Genomic DNA, 16,678 nt, shown 5'->3' with positions numbered 1-16,678 from the left:
GGTTTCTTGGCCTTTGTATGACTTTGTTTAAATCTTGCGGATCTAAAATGATCCACAATTTACGTTCAGGTTGATGCACGGCAATGAGGTCGGAGATCCATTTCATGGGGTTGTTTGCTTTTTGACAAATGTCGAAATACTTTAGCTTCTCTACACCATTCACTATTGATCCTTTGGCATGGTATTGCTCCACACGGGCATTGCTGGGTAGGTCTTGCTCCTTCGTCAATGTAGGTTTTCACTGTCGGTAAAAGTTGACTTAGTCCCTCAAAAACGTTTTTATATTCATTCGGACACTCATTCATTTGCTTACTAATCATGTTTACTACGTTTATTTAATTCGAAACCTAAATGAGTTTTAGTTCTAGATAAGTTTTCGCTAACAGCGATGTCTCCAACTCCTTGACAATGCTCTGGAATTGGTCCTGTGTATCGTTCGTGTTGATATTGACTTTTGCTGATCCTGTGGTCATCAACCGTAACTAATTGTACATTTTGAAGACTATTCGTTTATGGTAGGTAATATACAGTTCTCCTAGCTTGCTTTTCATGTTTCAGTACGTATAAAAGCTTATGATATTACACCTCAGCTCTGCATAGAGTAAACTCAAGACTTGTCCTGCTTTCCACCAATGCGTGAAATCGTGTGCATTTACGCTATGGTTGCACGAACTTACATTTAGATTTACGGTTTAATATATCGGTCTGGAAGCAGTTGTCGGTGTCACATTTTTTAGAAGCTTCTTCTTTTCCACACACTTCGGATGTCTAGCCGATAGCTGGATACTTTCTTTGTAAATATTGGCTCCTACATTTTCGGGACCATTTTCAGTGCCGATATCTTGCGTATCACGTCCTCATTGGCATCCCCATTGGCATTTTTATTTGTCCTCACGATGAATACCTCGTCCCATTGTTAATTGTCCTGTTTTGTCCAATTGGCCAAGCGGTCGCTCTCATTGCTTATTAGTCATAATCTAGCTAATCTTTTATCGTCATTTACGTTTCTTTTGGGTGAGGGTACGCCTGTGCCGTGTTCACTGAGCACAGTCTTTGTTACCACTTTATTATCTTGGGTTACTGTTTAGTGCTCTCTTAGTTCAACTTACCAATATGAAACTGGGCCATATTAATCTATGATGATTATCTACTCAGGTAAGGGCTACAAGAGATCTAAGCAATGACTGATCGTCGTTGATTTATAGTATATGGACTTCTCTTTTCTGGCTATTTCTGGGCATATGAGTATTAATCACGTTTTCAAACCTTATGGGTTACTTTTTTACTTTCTTCGAGAATATAATTTTTCGTCCCTACATTAAAAAATTATGAAATAAAAAAAGTAGCATAGCTAAAAAGGGGTAACTCCCGTGGAAGCAAAATCTGAGTGCTAAGACAATTGCGAAATAAAAAATGGACAATCAGGCCTTTTCTACGCTTGAAGCATGTTATGCATAGGTATCGTGCGGCTATTGAAAACGATGAAGCCGGATCTGAAGTATATGAGAGCAATCAAAATATTAAATATAATATATTTAGAATATTATAATTTGAATTGTGTAATGATTCGATGAATAAGATCAATGTACTTAAAATCTACGATTAAACCTCATGCTTGTAGCTCCGTTTTGTGTCGCCTACAAAGTAAACGGCTTGTCACTTTTTATCACAAAAACAAAATATTGATGCTAAGATAGTTATAATTATAAAGTTAGTGAGCATTACTAGCGTTGTTATTTAGTATCTCCACATATAATTCAGCAATTGTCAAGCAGTTGGGTGTTTTTTGCTCATTATTGTAGGCTCTATGTCCTCTATGTCACCTATCTTGAAAGAACACGATTACGCTTTAACTTCCCAAAAACAATACAATTTGGTTGACTTTAATAAAACAAAATACGAAAAACTGCACTGTGGTAAAGACTATAACCCATATCTATAATATAAGGTATACGGCAATTTTTAAAGTGCTCAGCCGCCAGCTACCCTGAAATTTGACTTTTACGGAAATTAAAACCTCATTCGCCCAGTTTTCCTTTGAAAAGACGGCGAAATGATAAGCTTTTGTCTACTACATAGGCAGTGGGAACACCATATTTATAATTAAGCAGGCTTGGGCAGCTAAAACGGTTAGAATTTGGAAATAAGTAGGTTTACAAAAACGGTATGAAGTTAATGATAACCCGCATGTATTGATTCTACGATGGAAAATATATATTATACAAATGGTGAAAAATGCCTTACTGTTATTGACTTATTTAGTGCACTTTAAAACATTTATATTTTACTGTGTAGGAGTTGCAGTTAAGATAATACATACGAATGCATGCAGAGTCAACTCTAATTTTTGTTTTAATTTACGCCAAATATCTGGCATCTCAAGTGCACCCCTAATTCTGTTTGCAAGGACTGCATAGTGGTATTAAGAAAAGAAGAAAGACAAACTTTTTAAGAACCACTGCTGTTCTTTATATCCATAAAGCGACCAGAGACAACCGACTAAACACCATGTTATAAGGACAGAACCATCTAACGCAATCCATGGATCAAGATACTCTATTAGGAGATGTTAACACACCTCTCGCTTTTAAATTGGCTTTAGTAGCCATACGGAGAAATTTCAGTTGTAGTCGACGAAATAGATGCTTCCTTGGCTAAATTTCCCGGTAAAACGGTTGTGAAAACTATCGTGTGAAAAGTACATTTTAGAAATTAATTTCTGCAACGGTTTTCTGTACATTAACAATAGTTGATTTGCTGATGTCCCTCTTTGCCTCAGTTTGCTTCCACTGAAAACTGCCTTAATGTTTTGGAGGTTTACATACATTTTACTACTTGACGTATTTTCTTTCATATCGGTGGCTGCATCACCAATCGAAACTACATTCAGGATTACATCTCACAATCAGGGCAAATGGATATCATGCTACATCGGTGTTCGAATTTGATTACAATTTAGGTGACGTACCTTTTAACGCTTAGGCTACTCAGGGAGGAAAAAGTCAGTGCATACATAAATTTACGATGCAAATAACTGATTCTTTATAGTTTTACAATTTTATGCGTTTGCATTGCGAGCACCTTTGATTGTTCTGTTTGTATTGAAGCAGTTGAAAATGAGAGTTAGCAAAAAAAGCACAATACTTAGTACTACATCAAATTTCCAGTGGCTTTGAGGGCAGGCTCATTTTTTGAAATAATAACGTAACAACGTAGATAGCGATTTGTTCATGGCTGTGGTTATAGGATACAGTCTATTATTTTAACAGTTGGTAGATATACATTATATATGCTATGGGTTATTCTCGTAGTGGAGGTTTTTCAGACCTATCTTCAAGAAAATAGCATAATACTGATACATAAATTTCTGTACATAACGGCTTTTATTAAATCTTTGATTCGGTTTTATGATTTTATAAAATTTCGTGTGTTGTCTAGAACGGCTGTAACTCAATGTCACGCCAAGGAGTTCATTTTTGCGTTTCGTATTAGATGGCGTAGAATTTTATAATAGCTGAGCAGAACATAACCAATTATTGTAAAGTTGTTGACGACTCTCACTTGAAATTATCTTCTGGTAACCCATTGTGATTTGTTGGGCTATCTGACCCAAGTTGTTGTTTTCTTGAATGGAGCAGATGATAGCGTCTTTGCTACGTATTTAAAAACCTCTAGTTCATTTCTACTTCATTTAAATAGCATTTCTGTCCAATTTAAATAAACGAACTATGTATTTCAAATTTTGTGAATATTTTCTATTCATATCGTGATAAATGCATTGTTTCTCCTGGACTTTCAATAGTTTGTTTCTTGCTGAATCTGTAGTTTAAAGTTCTAGACATTTGAACGCGTATATCTAATTGACATATTAGTTAGGAGTTTTCATTCTATAATGACCGGAATTTAAGAAACAGTTCAACGCGTGCACCGATAAGTAGCTTTAAAAATTTCGAACTTTTGGCTTCTTATTAATACCAATATCACATTTTTTAATGAAAATAGTAAATATAACGCTAAAAACCTGTTAATCAATACAAAAATTTCTTTGTGTCAACAAGGCAACCCAATGAGACTCTGTATACTTTAGTTTTAGTAATAACGTACGGGTAGCTTTCCTAGGTTACAGTGTTAAGCGTCGTCAGTTTGTTACTTTCATGTCAGCTACGAGATTCGGAGAAAACAGGCGTCAGAACCTTAATACATGTCAGCCAATTTAGGGAGTTGGCAGACATTTAACAATGACATAAAATTTCCTTTGACATGTTTATCAATAACATATTAAATAATAACTCTTCCGTTGCCCATTATGTTAAAGCTTTCACATTTTCCGATTTCGTATATTTTTGTGCGGACAACCTAGCTCCGCTTTAGTTAGAACTGAGAGAATCGACATGTATATGAGGAACAGAAAATAGATTCAATGCATTTTGTTATTCATGGAGCTTTTAGTAGAGTTAAATTCCATTTTAAACTGGGTTTAGCAAATCCTATCTTGTAGTTCCTGCATTAACAACATCTATTGAAATAATGCATTCTATTTTTTGGCTGACTTTACTGTACTTTTATGTGCAACCTTTTTTTTTTTTGATGTACTTGTGTTGCGAATCTTCTGACACATTGTGAGACCATCAAAAGCATTAAGTGGTTTCTAAATGCATGCTTAACTAAGAAGTGTATTTTTTTGTAATAAAAAGAGCAGTTAGTTTCGTTTAGAAATAAGTTTGCTTATGTTTGCTTTTTTCTGCTGCGGTATGCTTATGTCACAATTTTCTGGGAGATACTGTGTCAAATCACTGAGGGTATCGAAATGATTCAAAAGACATATATAACCTTAAATTTATAAAAAAAAAATAAACAATTCAAGTTGTTTTATCCTTCATGTATGCACGTGTCGGCACGTATGCTCCAAGGAATATTCATTTTCTAGGGACACAATTCCATATTCCAGTCTGTCTGTTTATGAATTACTCAGTGTGTAATGGTGCATTTTAGTTGTATGCAGCACTTATCTGACGCCCGTTGGTACTCTGAACCTACGTTCTCTATACTTGTAGACTTCCTCTTCTTCTAACTATCAATCTGGTTCTCCCCATCTATGTATACGTATTCATTAGAACAGGGCTCTTAAAATTTGAGTAAATATAACGAATACTGAGATTAAATAAACATATTTTGTTGAAAAAAACATTAGCTCGAGTCATAGTTTTCATAGAATATCTCAATGTGAATTTTAAATTAAATGTAAGTTAAACTCCATTGCCAGATTTGTACAGGTTGCATGGCCTTTAGCAACGCATCGGGATCGGCGTTCTTCAGGTCTGAGTCTTCGAGCCGGAGCTGCCATATCTCTCTTAATAGGCTGGATGGTTTCGTTAGCAATCGCCGTGGTGCCTCTAACTAGCCATGGTCCCCCTTCGTTCACCTTCGATCCTACTTCACTTCATTGTTGGCACGATTTGCGAGATCGACAACCTGCTTCACGCAGCTATGTCATTAGCGCTCTTGTGCTGGGCGTCGTCTTTCCCACAGCAGGTGAGTGGATACATGATCAGGTTAGTACGGTAAATTGAATAATAATATCTTTATTCAAACATAAAGGAGTATGTAACGCAATACAATACCGACTTTTGGTCTAATTGTAGAACCGCAGCTTTCAAAACGCTTATTTGTTTTTTTTTGTTTGAAAACGGTGATGAATAAAGTGTTGCATTGCACAAAAATTTAGCATCATAATTATTGCATTGTTATAACATCATCATAACCATTAATATCCTATAAGATATTTACACCTTTTTTCACATAATTATCCAACTATTATGGCTTTTAGCCTAAATATGACCTAAACGACGTTCGGCTCGTCTGCCAGATCAGTATTATGCTTACCCGAATACCAGAATGAGTGTCAAGGAAAGTAGCAATGGCAATGTAAGAGTTGCTAAATGCCTGTCAAGCCCATTCACAAGAGCTTAAGGATACTGGAGCTGATGCCTGAGTTAAAATCAAGCACAGATGGTACAGTCATTTTATATTTCGCTCTGCTACAAGATTCACCAGTAAATTTCTATGTCTTCAAAGTAACGCCTTGCCAAACGTATACCTAGCGAGCTTCAGAGCCTTTTTGTATCTCCAGAGATCACTGTAATAAGTTGTCTTGGATTAATGTGTGCGTACTTTCATATCAATTGGCTGACATCGCATCGTAGAAGAAAAGAATTCAAGTTTGTTTGAATTAGAGTCTTCTCACTCTCAGTTCCTCGATTCTCAGTTGCTACGAAAAATCTATCATACTCATAAGAATGCTAATTAAGGAATCCATAGAGGGCTTGTTATCTAGCCGAACAAAAACAGGCTTTTCACGAGGTCTGCTCGAAAGAAATGAAGAATTCTTCTCCTGACATAACAATACTGGAGTAATCGTAATAAAAAAGCAGAGACCACGCGTAAACATCTGTCGCGCTTTCTTACTGGCAACTAATTTTGTCAGTAATGTAGCAGTAGTCTCTGAGGAAAAAATACTATATATTCTTTATAAGGAATCCTACCAAAGAGATCCACGGCCAAGTCACTTTGTAGAAAACAAGAAAGAGTTGAACTTCCACAAACAACTTCATCAAGAACATTAAGCGCGTTGCCCATGAATGCAATGGCTAAAAAGTAAAAGCCAACAATGTACCCCTCAAAATCAGGACTTTTCTTTGCTTGAAAATCAACTACCTGAACATACCATAACAACTGTTTTTTGTCAATGACAAATAACTACTGCACAGTTTGGGAACAAAAGTCCCACGTCGTGCTGAGACACAAAAATAACAAAAAAAAATGAATCTAAAGATACTATTCCTACTAATTAACGTTTTTCAACCACGTCTATAGGATTTGCTTTGGATATTCTGCGTATGGTGTGAACAGCTTGCTTCTTGGGAAACCGTTATATGGGAGGCAAGTTAATTTGGCATCGGAACATAATCATCCTGAAAATTACCTCTGATAACTTTCCCATAACGAAGAAGAGCACACTAGTTTAGATAAAAAAATAACTATATCAATTAACATTACTACAAATAAGAAGGTTGTAGACATTCTCACCGCAAACAGCAGCTTATGCGAGTAACATTTACCTAGGTATAATATAATCAATATTCGCTGCACGCATCTTCATATTCAGCCGCGCTACCGAATTACGTTTTTTTAACGTAACTGTGTGTTTTTTGCGCTCACTGTCAGTCAACGCTGAGTGGTGCCACTCTACTCACGATAATAAATGACGTGGTAGCGCACTCGCAATTTCTTGAAGGCCCTTTTTACAATCTCGGTGTTTACCGTAGTCACTCCGTAAACGAACGTAAAGGCAGACCCCGGCAAAACGTTTAAGCGGAGTGGAGGTTCAGAGTAATATCCTAAGGTGCCCCCTTCCCTGTAAGTGAAGCACGTGGGGACATACGTTGAATCATTTCTCCATCCAAAACTGTGTCCACCTGTACCCAAAATTTGGACCTGTTTTCGTCTGGTGCGTCTGGTGGTGGGTTTGGTATGCCCAAGCAAGCCTTGAAAGCACCTGAAAGTCGGTAAGAACGACTATAGTAACATGGTTGGCGAAAGTACTACTCCGCCCTACTTTCTTGGTGTCCTTTAGAAAAGTTACAACGATATACGGTAGCTCCAGTTGATTTGTCACAGTGATACGAGAAAATCCATGAGGCTTTGAGGGTGGTACCTGCTTTAGCTATGTTCTTGTTGCCTGTGTCGAGGTGCCTCCGAGACTTGATCGATCCTAGTCGTCGTTCAGCGTTCTCGTCCATACCTACAGCGCCCGATTCATTCGACTTCTACGAAGCGCTACAAACAGCAATGCTGGAACTGGTTCATTGCAATAGCTCCACAGACTAATCCGGTCGCTTAGTAAATAACATATTTGCCTGCTAATTTTAGGAACACGTTGTGGTGTAGGCTCGAATTCGGGCATACATACACTTTGTTCAGCGTTGGGAACTAGCCGTCTGATGGAATGGCTAACGACGATGCCGAACATGAAACTCGAAACAGGGATACTAATCCGGGCTAAATCTATGTGGGAGTGCGTATATAATAATAATAACAATAATGCAGTACAGCCATACGGTTTATTACTCTTCCTGTCATTCCCTGATTTTCTTCTATTGGATACCTCGGAAAGAGCCTCCCCAAGTCATGCTAGCACAAAAGCCACTTAATACCTATTGTTTGATATGCCTAAGATACCCGTAGGGCTAAAAGTCTTTGCGTTTCAAAGATGTTTTTTACACAATGTTTCAGACGCAGTGGGTTTTGTTTATAGGAGAACCCCGATAATCATGGTAATCAAATCAGGGCTAAGGTTAGGCGGTGATAAACACTTATCTTAGCGACAAACCATGAGTTGAGTTATACTTATTTAAGGTACTGACAATCACTGCAGGCATTAACTCGGTCGAACTGGGAGGCACGTTAAATAAAACTATAAGCCATGGCATAGCACTGAGTATACAATATAATCAGTAAGAAAAATCAGGAGAAGATGATTAGTTCTATGAATCATTTTGAGTGTTAACGACGAAGACCAGAATTAAATCTTTTGCAGATTTTTGATCATAATGCAGTGGTCAATCTATATATATAGCACATTTGCAGGGTAACTATCTAGAAATTTGCCTTAGAGTATATATATGATCAAACTTCTTTTTCAGAATTTAGGTAATTTTGTATATAACTAATCTTCTCTATGTATGCCGTGATACAAAGCTTACAGTTTGCCTTGCCTGTTAAATGCTAGAATTAGCATGTATAACTGCGGCAGCGATAAGATAGACGACAGCGTACGCAGCTTGGTTGATATTTCTGAATGAAGTTTAGACAGAAGGTAATCTCAGGTTCAATGGCAATGAAAACATATAGAAGCTGAAGCGGTACATAAAAAGGAGGAAGCCTTTGGTATTTCGGTTCTAGATTCCGCATAGCGGGGACTTAGAGATAAACCTGCTAAGCATTTCTCGGGGGAAGAGCTTGGGTCGCCTAAGCAGTTTTTGAACCTCGTTACAAGCAACGAACGTTTGAGACGTCCATGCAGACCAAGCGAGAATTGCTAGACGAGGTGAACCTAAAATTCGACTTCGTTGTCGCCAAACTTCGTCCCGCATCGTGTGTCCTTACCCAAAGTATGATGGGCGATACAGGCCTTGATTCGCACATTCTCACTGAACAACTCAACACTAAAAAAAAGTAACTAAGTAAACAAAACAATTTATTTCTTAGCATGATGAAGTGTACAGCAGGTATCAAAGATCTGTAAAAAAGATTAGCCACATTTTAGAGCACAGCGCCCGCAGACAAATTTTATGTCGACGTCAATTACTCCAACCGCACGTTATGTCAACTATATTTCGTAAACAATTTGTAATCTCTTTTCACAGCAGCGATAACAACATATCAAATTTCGAGCTTCTGATGGTTGCCAGTGATGAGAGAGGTTTTATCTATATGTACCAAGGACACACTACGGGGGCTATGGTTAGTGTTTCCACGGCAAACCAAACTCAAATTTTCCTAATAATTATTTAGCTGCCTTTCCAATATTGATCAATTAAAAACGCAGTATATAATCCAGCTTCGAGCTCGGGAACATTTTGGCAACTGCGATATCCGCTACCGGATAAACAACGGGTGTAGGCTGGCTAGTACGCCCAAAGGAGAGCGCGATTTTAGTGGGCATAAGCTCCGAAAATCACAATATTGCCAGTAACATTTAAAGTGTCATAGTCTCCTTGAGAAGAATGCTGCAGACAAAGGAAAAAATATTCAGCAGTTCCTTAGGGAGAATTTGTTGATGATTAGTTGGATCTTTGTAAAAGCAGCTTGGCCTATTCGTCTTTGTTACTCCGAGGTATTTGTCGGAATGTGCCATCAAGAGAATCGTTGCAGCCACGCAGAACTTGAAACTAAAGAAACTGATTGTCGAGTGGAATGAAGTGAATCTAGATCATTGCATAAATAAATGGTTCATAATATTTAGGATACAAAACATGACAAAGCCAGTTTTGATAAAACCCACGGATTGCTACGCTAGAATTGTTTCCTGTAGTCGTCGTGACGCGCTGTATATATATCATAGCCTTTTTGACAATTTTTAGGTAGGAGGCACTTTACTGTAATAAACACTTCAATCAGTGAAAAAAAATGTTGACGTTATATCAACATATAAAACGTTTATGGCTCTACCATCGACATTATTAAACTGAACAATTAGTTTTTTACTTAATTTCTAATGACCATAGCAGTTGCGTAGCCTAACGCTATTGGCAACTTCACTGTGCGTTTGAAAATGGTTTCATCTCATACGGCATGATATTCAAAGACTGGGATACGATTCTTCAGCCAAGCATACTGTTTTCCGTCAATAGACAGACATTCTCCGCTTTAATTACTTTTCGCTTGCCCTTGTTCTTAATTTGTTGATTGTAGTTGCATGATATATTCCAGATACCAAGAGTATTTAGATAATTTTGAGGCAGTTCGTACACCGCAGGATCGCAGATTGGAAATGCTTGGATCAGACAACATCACTTGCCACTGTTCTGATGTTTCTGAGGCGATCGCGTACCATGATAATACATAGTTCTGACCTGGAGGAAGTGGGCTGACATTAGAGTGGAAAGCTACTGACACGTTCATCGAGGTACGTTGGCGATCGGTTATCGACCACGGTGGCATTCTCACAAGCACTGACGCGTCACTCTTCGGATGTCTTCGAGAACCAAAGATCTTCGTGATTATTACCTTCGTAGCAACAATGTGTCCGTAGAACACTTTTGCCAAAGCGTGCGTGGATAGCTAAACGTCCATTGCTACGCCATCAAAGCCGTGCAAAGACTCAAAGACACACATCGGATTGAACAGTCACTGGCGTACTTAACAAATAAGTAATCATTCATTTGACCGAACCTGGATCAAGAGGACCCTACAGGTATCGGTCCTTGAGATTCTTAGAATACTTTTACGGGAGTCATGAAATGCACGAGCTCGGCATCGTAGCAACCCATTCTCTACAAGTGTTCCTTTGGCTGGAATTAGGGTTAACATTTTCCCTCCTAGGAAACAGCTCTCTTTTATGGTATACTTTTAACGACGTGATGTTCCAAATCGTGCTCGTAATTTTTCGCGCCTAGGTTCATATTTTCTGTATCATTTGCGCCTGTTTTAGTGAGCTTTAAATTCTGGCGTCTGCGCTTCTTCCTTTATCTTCCTCGCAAAAAAACGCAAATCAGCAAATTTGTGACCTGTACATAAATTCCCATCCATACAAGTATTTTATTTTTGTGAGAAAGATCTTCACAAAACAAACGGCTAAATACGAACATGTGATTTATTTGGAAAATTCTTGTATAATAAAAGCCTCGCTACCATCTTGGCCGCCACCTGGAACGACAATTATCAAAAACCTCGTCCACGCAACCCACTACAATGCGAAAAAAGCACCGTCTATTAGAATAGCGATGGCGTGATACCGCAATTTGCTGTGAACTGGTTTTTTGTTTTATTAATTCAATATTAACCAAATCGAACCATGGAACGATGTTGTCGATAAGCCTGAGAACTTTTTCTTCGGTGGCGGAAGTAACCAAACCAATAAGTTGTTGTAGGGTCGACGCATCCGAAGATTACGCGTAAGGTTGTTCCGTTCAAAGTCGGAGCCAGCCAAATTAGGGCGCTGTAGCTTTTCTCGACCGAAAGAGTCGATCCACTGCTGGTGAATTTACATAGTGTGAGCCAGTACTACAAGTTTTGAGCAATTTTCTGTACTGGCAATGGTGCGTGAACGAGCGACGCAGACATTACCGACAGTCATTCTGCGTAGGTTCATTTATTCGTATCAGTTAACTGTGAGTTTTATTTATATTCTAACAGTTCGCTGCGGCTGATTGTTCTGATTTGAAGAGCTTGCTGTATTGTTCATGGCTGTTACTTGTTCTTTCCATTCATTCACGCCTTTATTCACAGAGCTTGGAATACAAATTATCATTACAACACAGTTCTAATAATTTCTTCGACGTAGCCTAGTTGTGTCGCATAAATAAAGCTTCGTAATAGAAAGGACCGTATACAAAGATGAGCTAGGCGTTTTTATGATGATGTTAGGCCACGCATTCTAAAGATTGTTAAAGTCGCCTTAGGAGTCTGGCTTAAAAGCTCTCTTGCGTCAGTATTACTAACTTCGAGCCGGCGTAGTATCATCGTTTTTGATAATTGAAAATTCAAATTTGTAACTGTGCATTTGACGTAAAGGTGTTTCATACCAGATCTGAAAATTTCTGGTGGGACTCTAAAAAATTTGTTCAAAAAGGGTAGAAAGTATAAGGTCGCAAAAATTTCAGTGTTCCCGGAAGTTCCAACGAAAGAAAGGCTCTATGTGTGTTTTCATTCCTACGTTACTTTGATTCAGTGGTTAGATTTGCACTATACACGGAAAAGAACGTCAGCCAAATATCTTCTCAAGGACCAGGCATAGTTCGATCCTTTTTACGAGATTTTGAGTCACAGTTCTTTACGATTCAGGGCCAATTTCACTAATCACTTCACAAATACGGTGTTTAGGGTCGTCGATTGTTTTTGGAATTATTTTATTGATTTTTATGAGTTTCATAAGAAGCCTTATAAGAAAAACTAAGGGAAGTCAAATTACAGGACTACTGACGCTCGCTGGGTGTAACCGCTGTGTACCGAGATCGGCCGGTCTGGAAACGTGATTTAAACTAGACTGACTGCCTCTCGCACCGTCTGGAATTGTTTTCATTTTGTTGAAACCAGAAGCTCTCTGCACCAGATTTTCCTTATTTCGAACCACAAAAAGCTTGCAACATGTTACAATAGGGTTCACCATAGACTATTGCTGCCTTTCCATCATCATTTTAAAAAAAGGTACCCAGTGGTTCACACGATCGCTTCCTGTGAACGAAGCGGTCACATGACAAGCACCCTTGGTTTCGGGGAACGACACAGGGAAAATAGCATTAGGCTGAGGTTTGTATTTCGACCTAAAACGAGTACAGCGATGATGTGGGTTGCGGAAGCCTAAACTGAAGCCGCGATCATTCCCTGTCAGTTCGAAAAGACGGGTAGACCTCCAAGCACTCGAAAATTGTTGTTGTAGCGGGTACGACACGTTTACATATTGGTCCCGGCGTATAGTTGGGTCGGAAGTGGTGGCTACACTAACGTGTATTCCAATATCTGCCATTAAGGAGGCCATTGGTTGCAGAAAACGCTGAGGAGGCGTTAACGGATGTGAAAAAGATTCGGTTTGGGCAGACGAAATAGAGTTTTAAGCAAAAACTAGCAAAAAAAAGAGCAGAAGGCTTTGTGATACATACTGTTAGTAGGCCGGATGTCGCGGTAGCATAATCAGTTCGAGGTATTTTGGTTGCTATTCAAGATAAAGGTAACATCTTTGTTAAAATTAACTTTCAGTGATTTTTTTCTGCCCAGTAATTAGTCGAACAATTTTTGTCAAATCGTTTTTCTGAGTGGGAAAAAGACATGACTAATGGTGGACTTACTTCAGTAGAGAAGTGTTTATTTACCCTTTACATACGGATGCCTATACGGAGGAGGCAGTAGGAAGTGGCTAATCTAACAACACATTGAATACACATACACACTGAAGTATTTGCACACATGGACAGTAAAGATAGCTTGGCGTCTTTCGTTTTGGTTCATAAATATATTATAAAAATAATAATATATATAATATATGAAGATAAAATAGAGGTCGTGCACTGATAATTTATCGGCTAATGGCTGTTCAGACAGGTGCGTTACAGGCCCTCGATACTATTTATGCTGCGTTTACGCAGTATTTGGTGTTCCCCCAGCGACTGCATTCTTTTTGCAACATCTTCCGGCTGCCTGCCTCCCTAACGACCGTACGCTGTCGTCACAATCGTGGTGCTCTAGCCTTCATACAGTCTTACATCTCGGATCTGACAACCTCGTACGGTCGCTTGGTCCCAATGTGGCACAAGTTTGTACACCCTCGTTGGTAAAGCCTCCTTCTGTCAATGCTAGTCCTTCGCGACTGAGCCTTCCCTTCTTCCTTTTCTTCCGCGTTGGTGTACAACCTCGTACGGCCGCTTGGTCCCAATGTGGCACAAGTTTGTACACCCTCGTTGGTAAAGCCTCCTTCTGTCAATGCTAGTCCTTCGCGACTGAGCCTTCCCTTCTTTCTTTTCTTCCGCGTTGGTGTCCAACCTCGTACGGCCGCTTGGTCCCAATGTGGCACAAGTTTGTACACCCTCGTTGGTAAAGCCTCCTTCTGTCAATGCTAGTCCTTCGCGACTGAGCCTTCTCTTCTTTCTTTTCTTCCGCGTTGGTGACCACGTGGACCACAATTACCCAGTTTCGGCATTGTGCACACATTTAACCAGATTGAAGCAATTCGCATATAAACGCGCTACATGTTGGCCGATGTATTGTTAATGTTCAACAAAGGCTTAATCTTCCGCAATTTTGTGGCAGAGAAAAAAGCGAATGGAGAACTCGCTTTAGCTATAAATGAGGCGATCAAAGGGGTTCATGGATGACAGGGAAAGGAGCTGGAAACCTCGAAGCCACCGAAGATCATTGCCAAAGGCAGGTTACCCACTTAACCCAAGCTTGAAGGACACGTGGTAATCTTGGTTCACATCGTAGCATAGACACACTTCGCTTCGTGCTGGCTTGTTGCCGAACGTAATACTCGAAACATTTAAAGGCAGGCTATTTTTGTCATAATGGTTACTGGACATATCAGCCAACGGCCTACATGCTAGCACTGAAGCAGAGCTCCAAAAAGCGATGTGATCGCAAAGGGACTTGACAAAGGGAAAAGATTAGACGACTATCACACGGGAAGCGGGCGAATGTATACCGTACGAAACCGCCAGATACAAATTGAAAAGATTTTAGACTGCAAGAACCATACTCGATGGCATATAAAGGTACAAAACCGCCAGAACCATTTTAGACGACGCCCAGTTGTAAGGGTGGTGATTAATCAGGGGATGTTTCCTCAAAGACGTTGTATTATTAGGTCACTCCGTGCAGGAAACGCGCGAATATTGCATGAGCGTTGTTGCTTATAACGATAGCTGAGCGCGACGAACAAAAATATAAATAATCAATAGTTACTGTTTGAATATCGGTTATATGATAGTCGCAGCGCAATGTATTGTTGCAACTAAGACTAGCATCGATGGTCTACTCCTTCACCGTATACATAATACAGAATCCATTTTCTTTTTTGTATGAATAAGAGTTAACTCTCCGTCGTACTGGAACTAGTACATTAACGAATCTTTCCAGTAAAATGTATTGTTTCAGTGCGAAGACTTTCAGTTGGGTTTTGGTGAGGAACCTATTTTGTTACAATAAGATTTCTCGACTGTGTTAATTTATTATTTTATGGCGAGAATTTAATCTTTAAAATTGTATTAATATGGTTGCCACACACTGTACTTAGTGTACACTACACAAAGCTAATATTCATTTGTTTGCGGTTTGTTCGACTCAATAATATAAACACAAAAAGCACATAAAAAATGGTAAGACACCGTAAATTAATAATTTGATTAACTGCGTTTAGCCGTATTTGTTTTTTCGAGCTATTTGCAGGTATTTTAGGCATCCATATGCTAGTGTACCGTGTTGCCCGACGTGTCGAGCGTTGTGAAATGGCAAGACGAGCACTTATCCCGATACCCAATTGTCCACAAGCTACTCGTCGGCCGATTTTTTCCAAAGCAGCAAAGACATTACTTCTAGCAGCAACAGTTTTTGTTAGCTTTATTATGCCCGAAACCCTAGTGCAGCTCATATATATCACGACCTACTACAAGCATCAGGACGAACATTTGGATTCGCCAGTTAGTTATAGTAAGTTATAATCGTCTACTGATGTCAGCATAAATGAGTGTTCAGCGGAGCCATTAATAGCCGCGTTCAAGAGAGAGCGATCTACGGAGTTACTACGGTATAACAAATATGTTTAATCTATATACAGGAATCGCTTGTCTCTGGGTGTCGTTTATGGGCTACGTACTCAATCCAATGTTATACGGTCTACTGAATCGCAATCTTCGTAAGCAAGTAGTTTATCTCTTGAAACTTTCACCCCCCGGATCGGCACCACGATCACCCTTTATCGCCGCAATACTTCGTCGATCGGCAACATTTCGTTCAAGCAATTCCAATCTTAGCCGCTTATCGGTATCACCCATCTTCAATAAGTCAAATCGACAGATCAGGTACGCGAAGCACACTAGGTAGACAAAACACACTTGCATTCAACACTAAGCCTAATATTTTTCAGTAGTCAACCCTTTTCGTAAGACTTGTTGGTTGTGGACGTTTGGCTACTGCAATCAAATTATAATACTTAGAAAACCAGTTATTGACCTTCAAGGTCCTTCTAACAATAGAAATCATACTGAAAATTAACAAAACGCAATACACAAAACATCTGTAGCATATGTTGTTGATAATTCCATGCTAGTTGGTCTATAGCAAAGCCGATAAAAAACGAACCAGTTAGTCTGAATTATATACAAGGAACCAAGTATTTAAGGCTCTATTCGACTCGCATGGAGTCTGAATCATTTTCCATGTTCCTCTTTGTCCTTTATGTATTATTTTA

The 16,678-nt window shown here is 39.1% G+C and overlaps 1 protein-coding gene across 6 annotated transcripts in view; it reads left to right on the top strand.

The window, feature by feature from the left end:
* The window catches only part of LOC111245599 (melatonin receptor type 1B-B-like), a 52,541-nt gene that overhangs the window by 31,513 nt on the left and 4,350 nt on the right, over positions 1 to 16,678 (top strand). For 5 of the 6 annotated variants that reach the window (XR_015321114.1, XM_086980125.1, XM_086980127.1 and 2 more), the window contains 3 exons: positions 5,274 to 5,532; positions 15,658 to 15,918; positions 16,046 to 16,289. Coding sequence is in view for 5 of the 6 variants with exons in the window: in XM_086980125.1 (XP_086836251.1) it covers positions 5,274 to 5,532; positions 15,658 to 15,918; positions 16,046 to 16,289 (764 nt within the window). In the remaining variant the exon portion in view is untranslated. Of the gene's footprint in view, positions 1 to 5,263; positions 5,533 to 15,657; positions 15,919 to 16,045; positions 16,290 to 16,678 lie in introns of all 6 variants that reach the window. The other variant, XM_022794160.2, reaches the window with a different exon arrangement.

Source organism: Varroa destructor, unplaced genomic scaffold, assembly GCF_002443255.2.
Source record: "Varroa destructor unplaced genomic scaffold, Vdes_3.0 BEIS01000002.1, whole genome shotgun sequence".
NCBI classification, from domain to species: domain Eukaryota; kingdom Metazoa; phylum Arthropoda; class Arachnida; order Mesostigmata; family Varroidae; genus Varroa; species Varroa destructor.
The sequence above is the reverse complement of the archived record's forward strand: the minus strand, read 5'-3'. Positions and strand labels throughout refer to the sequence as shown.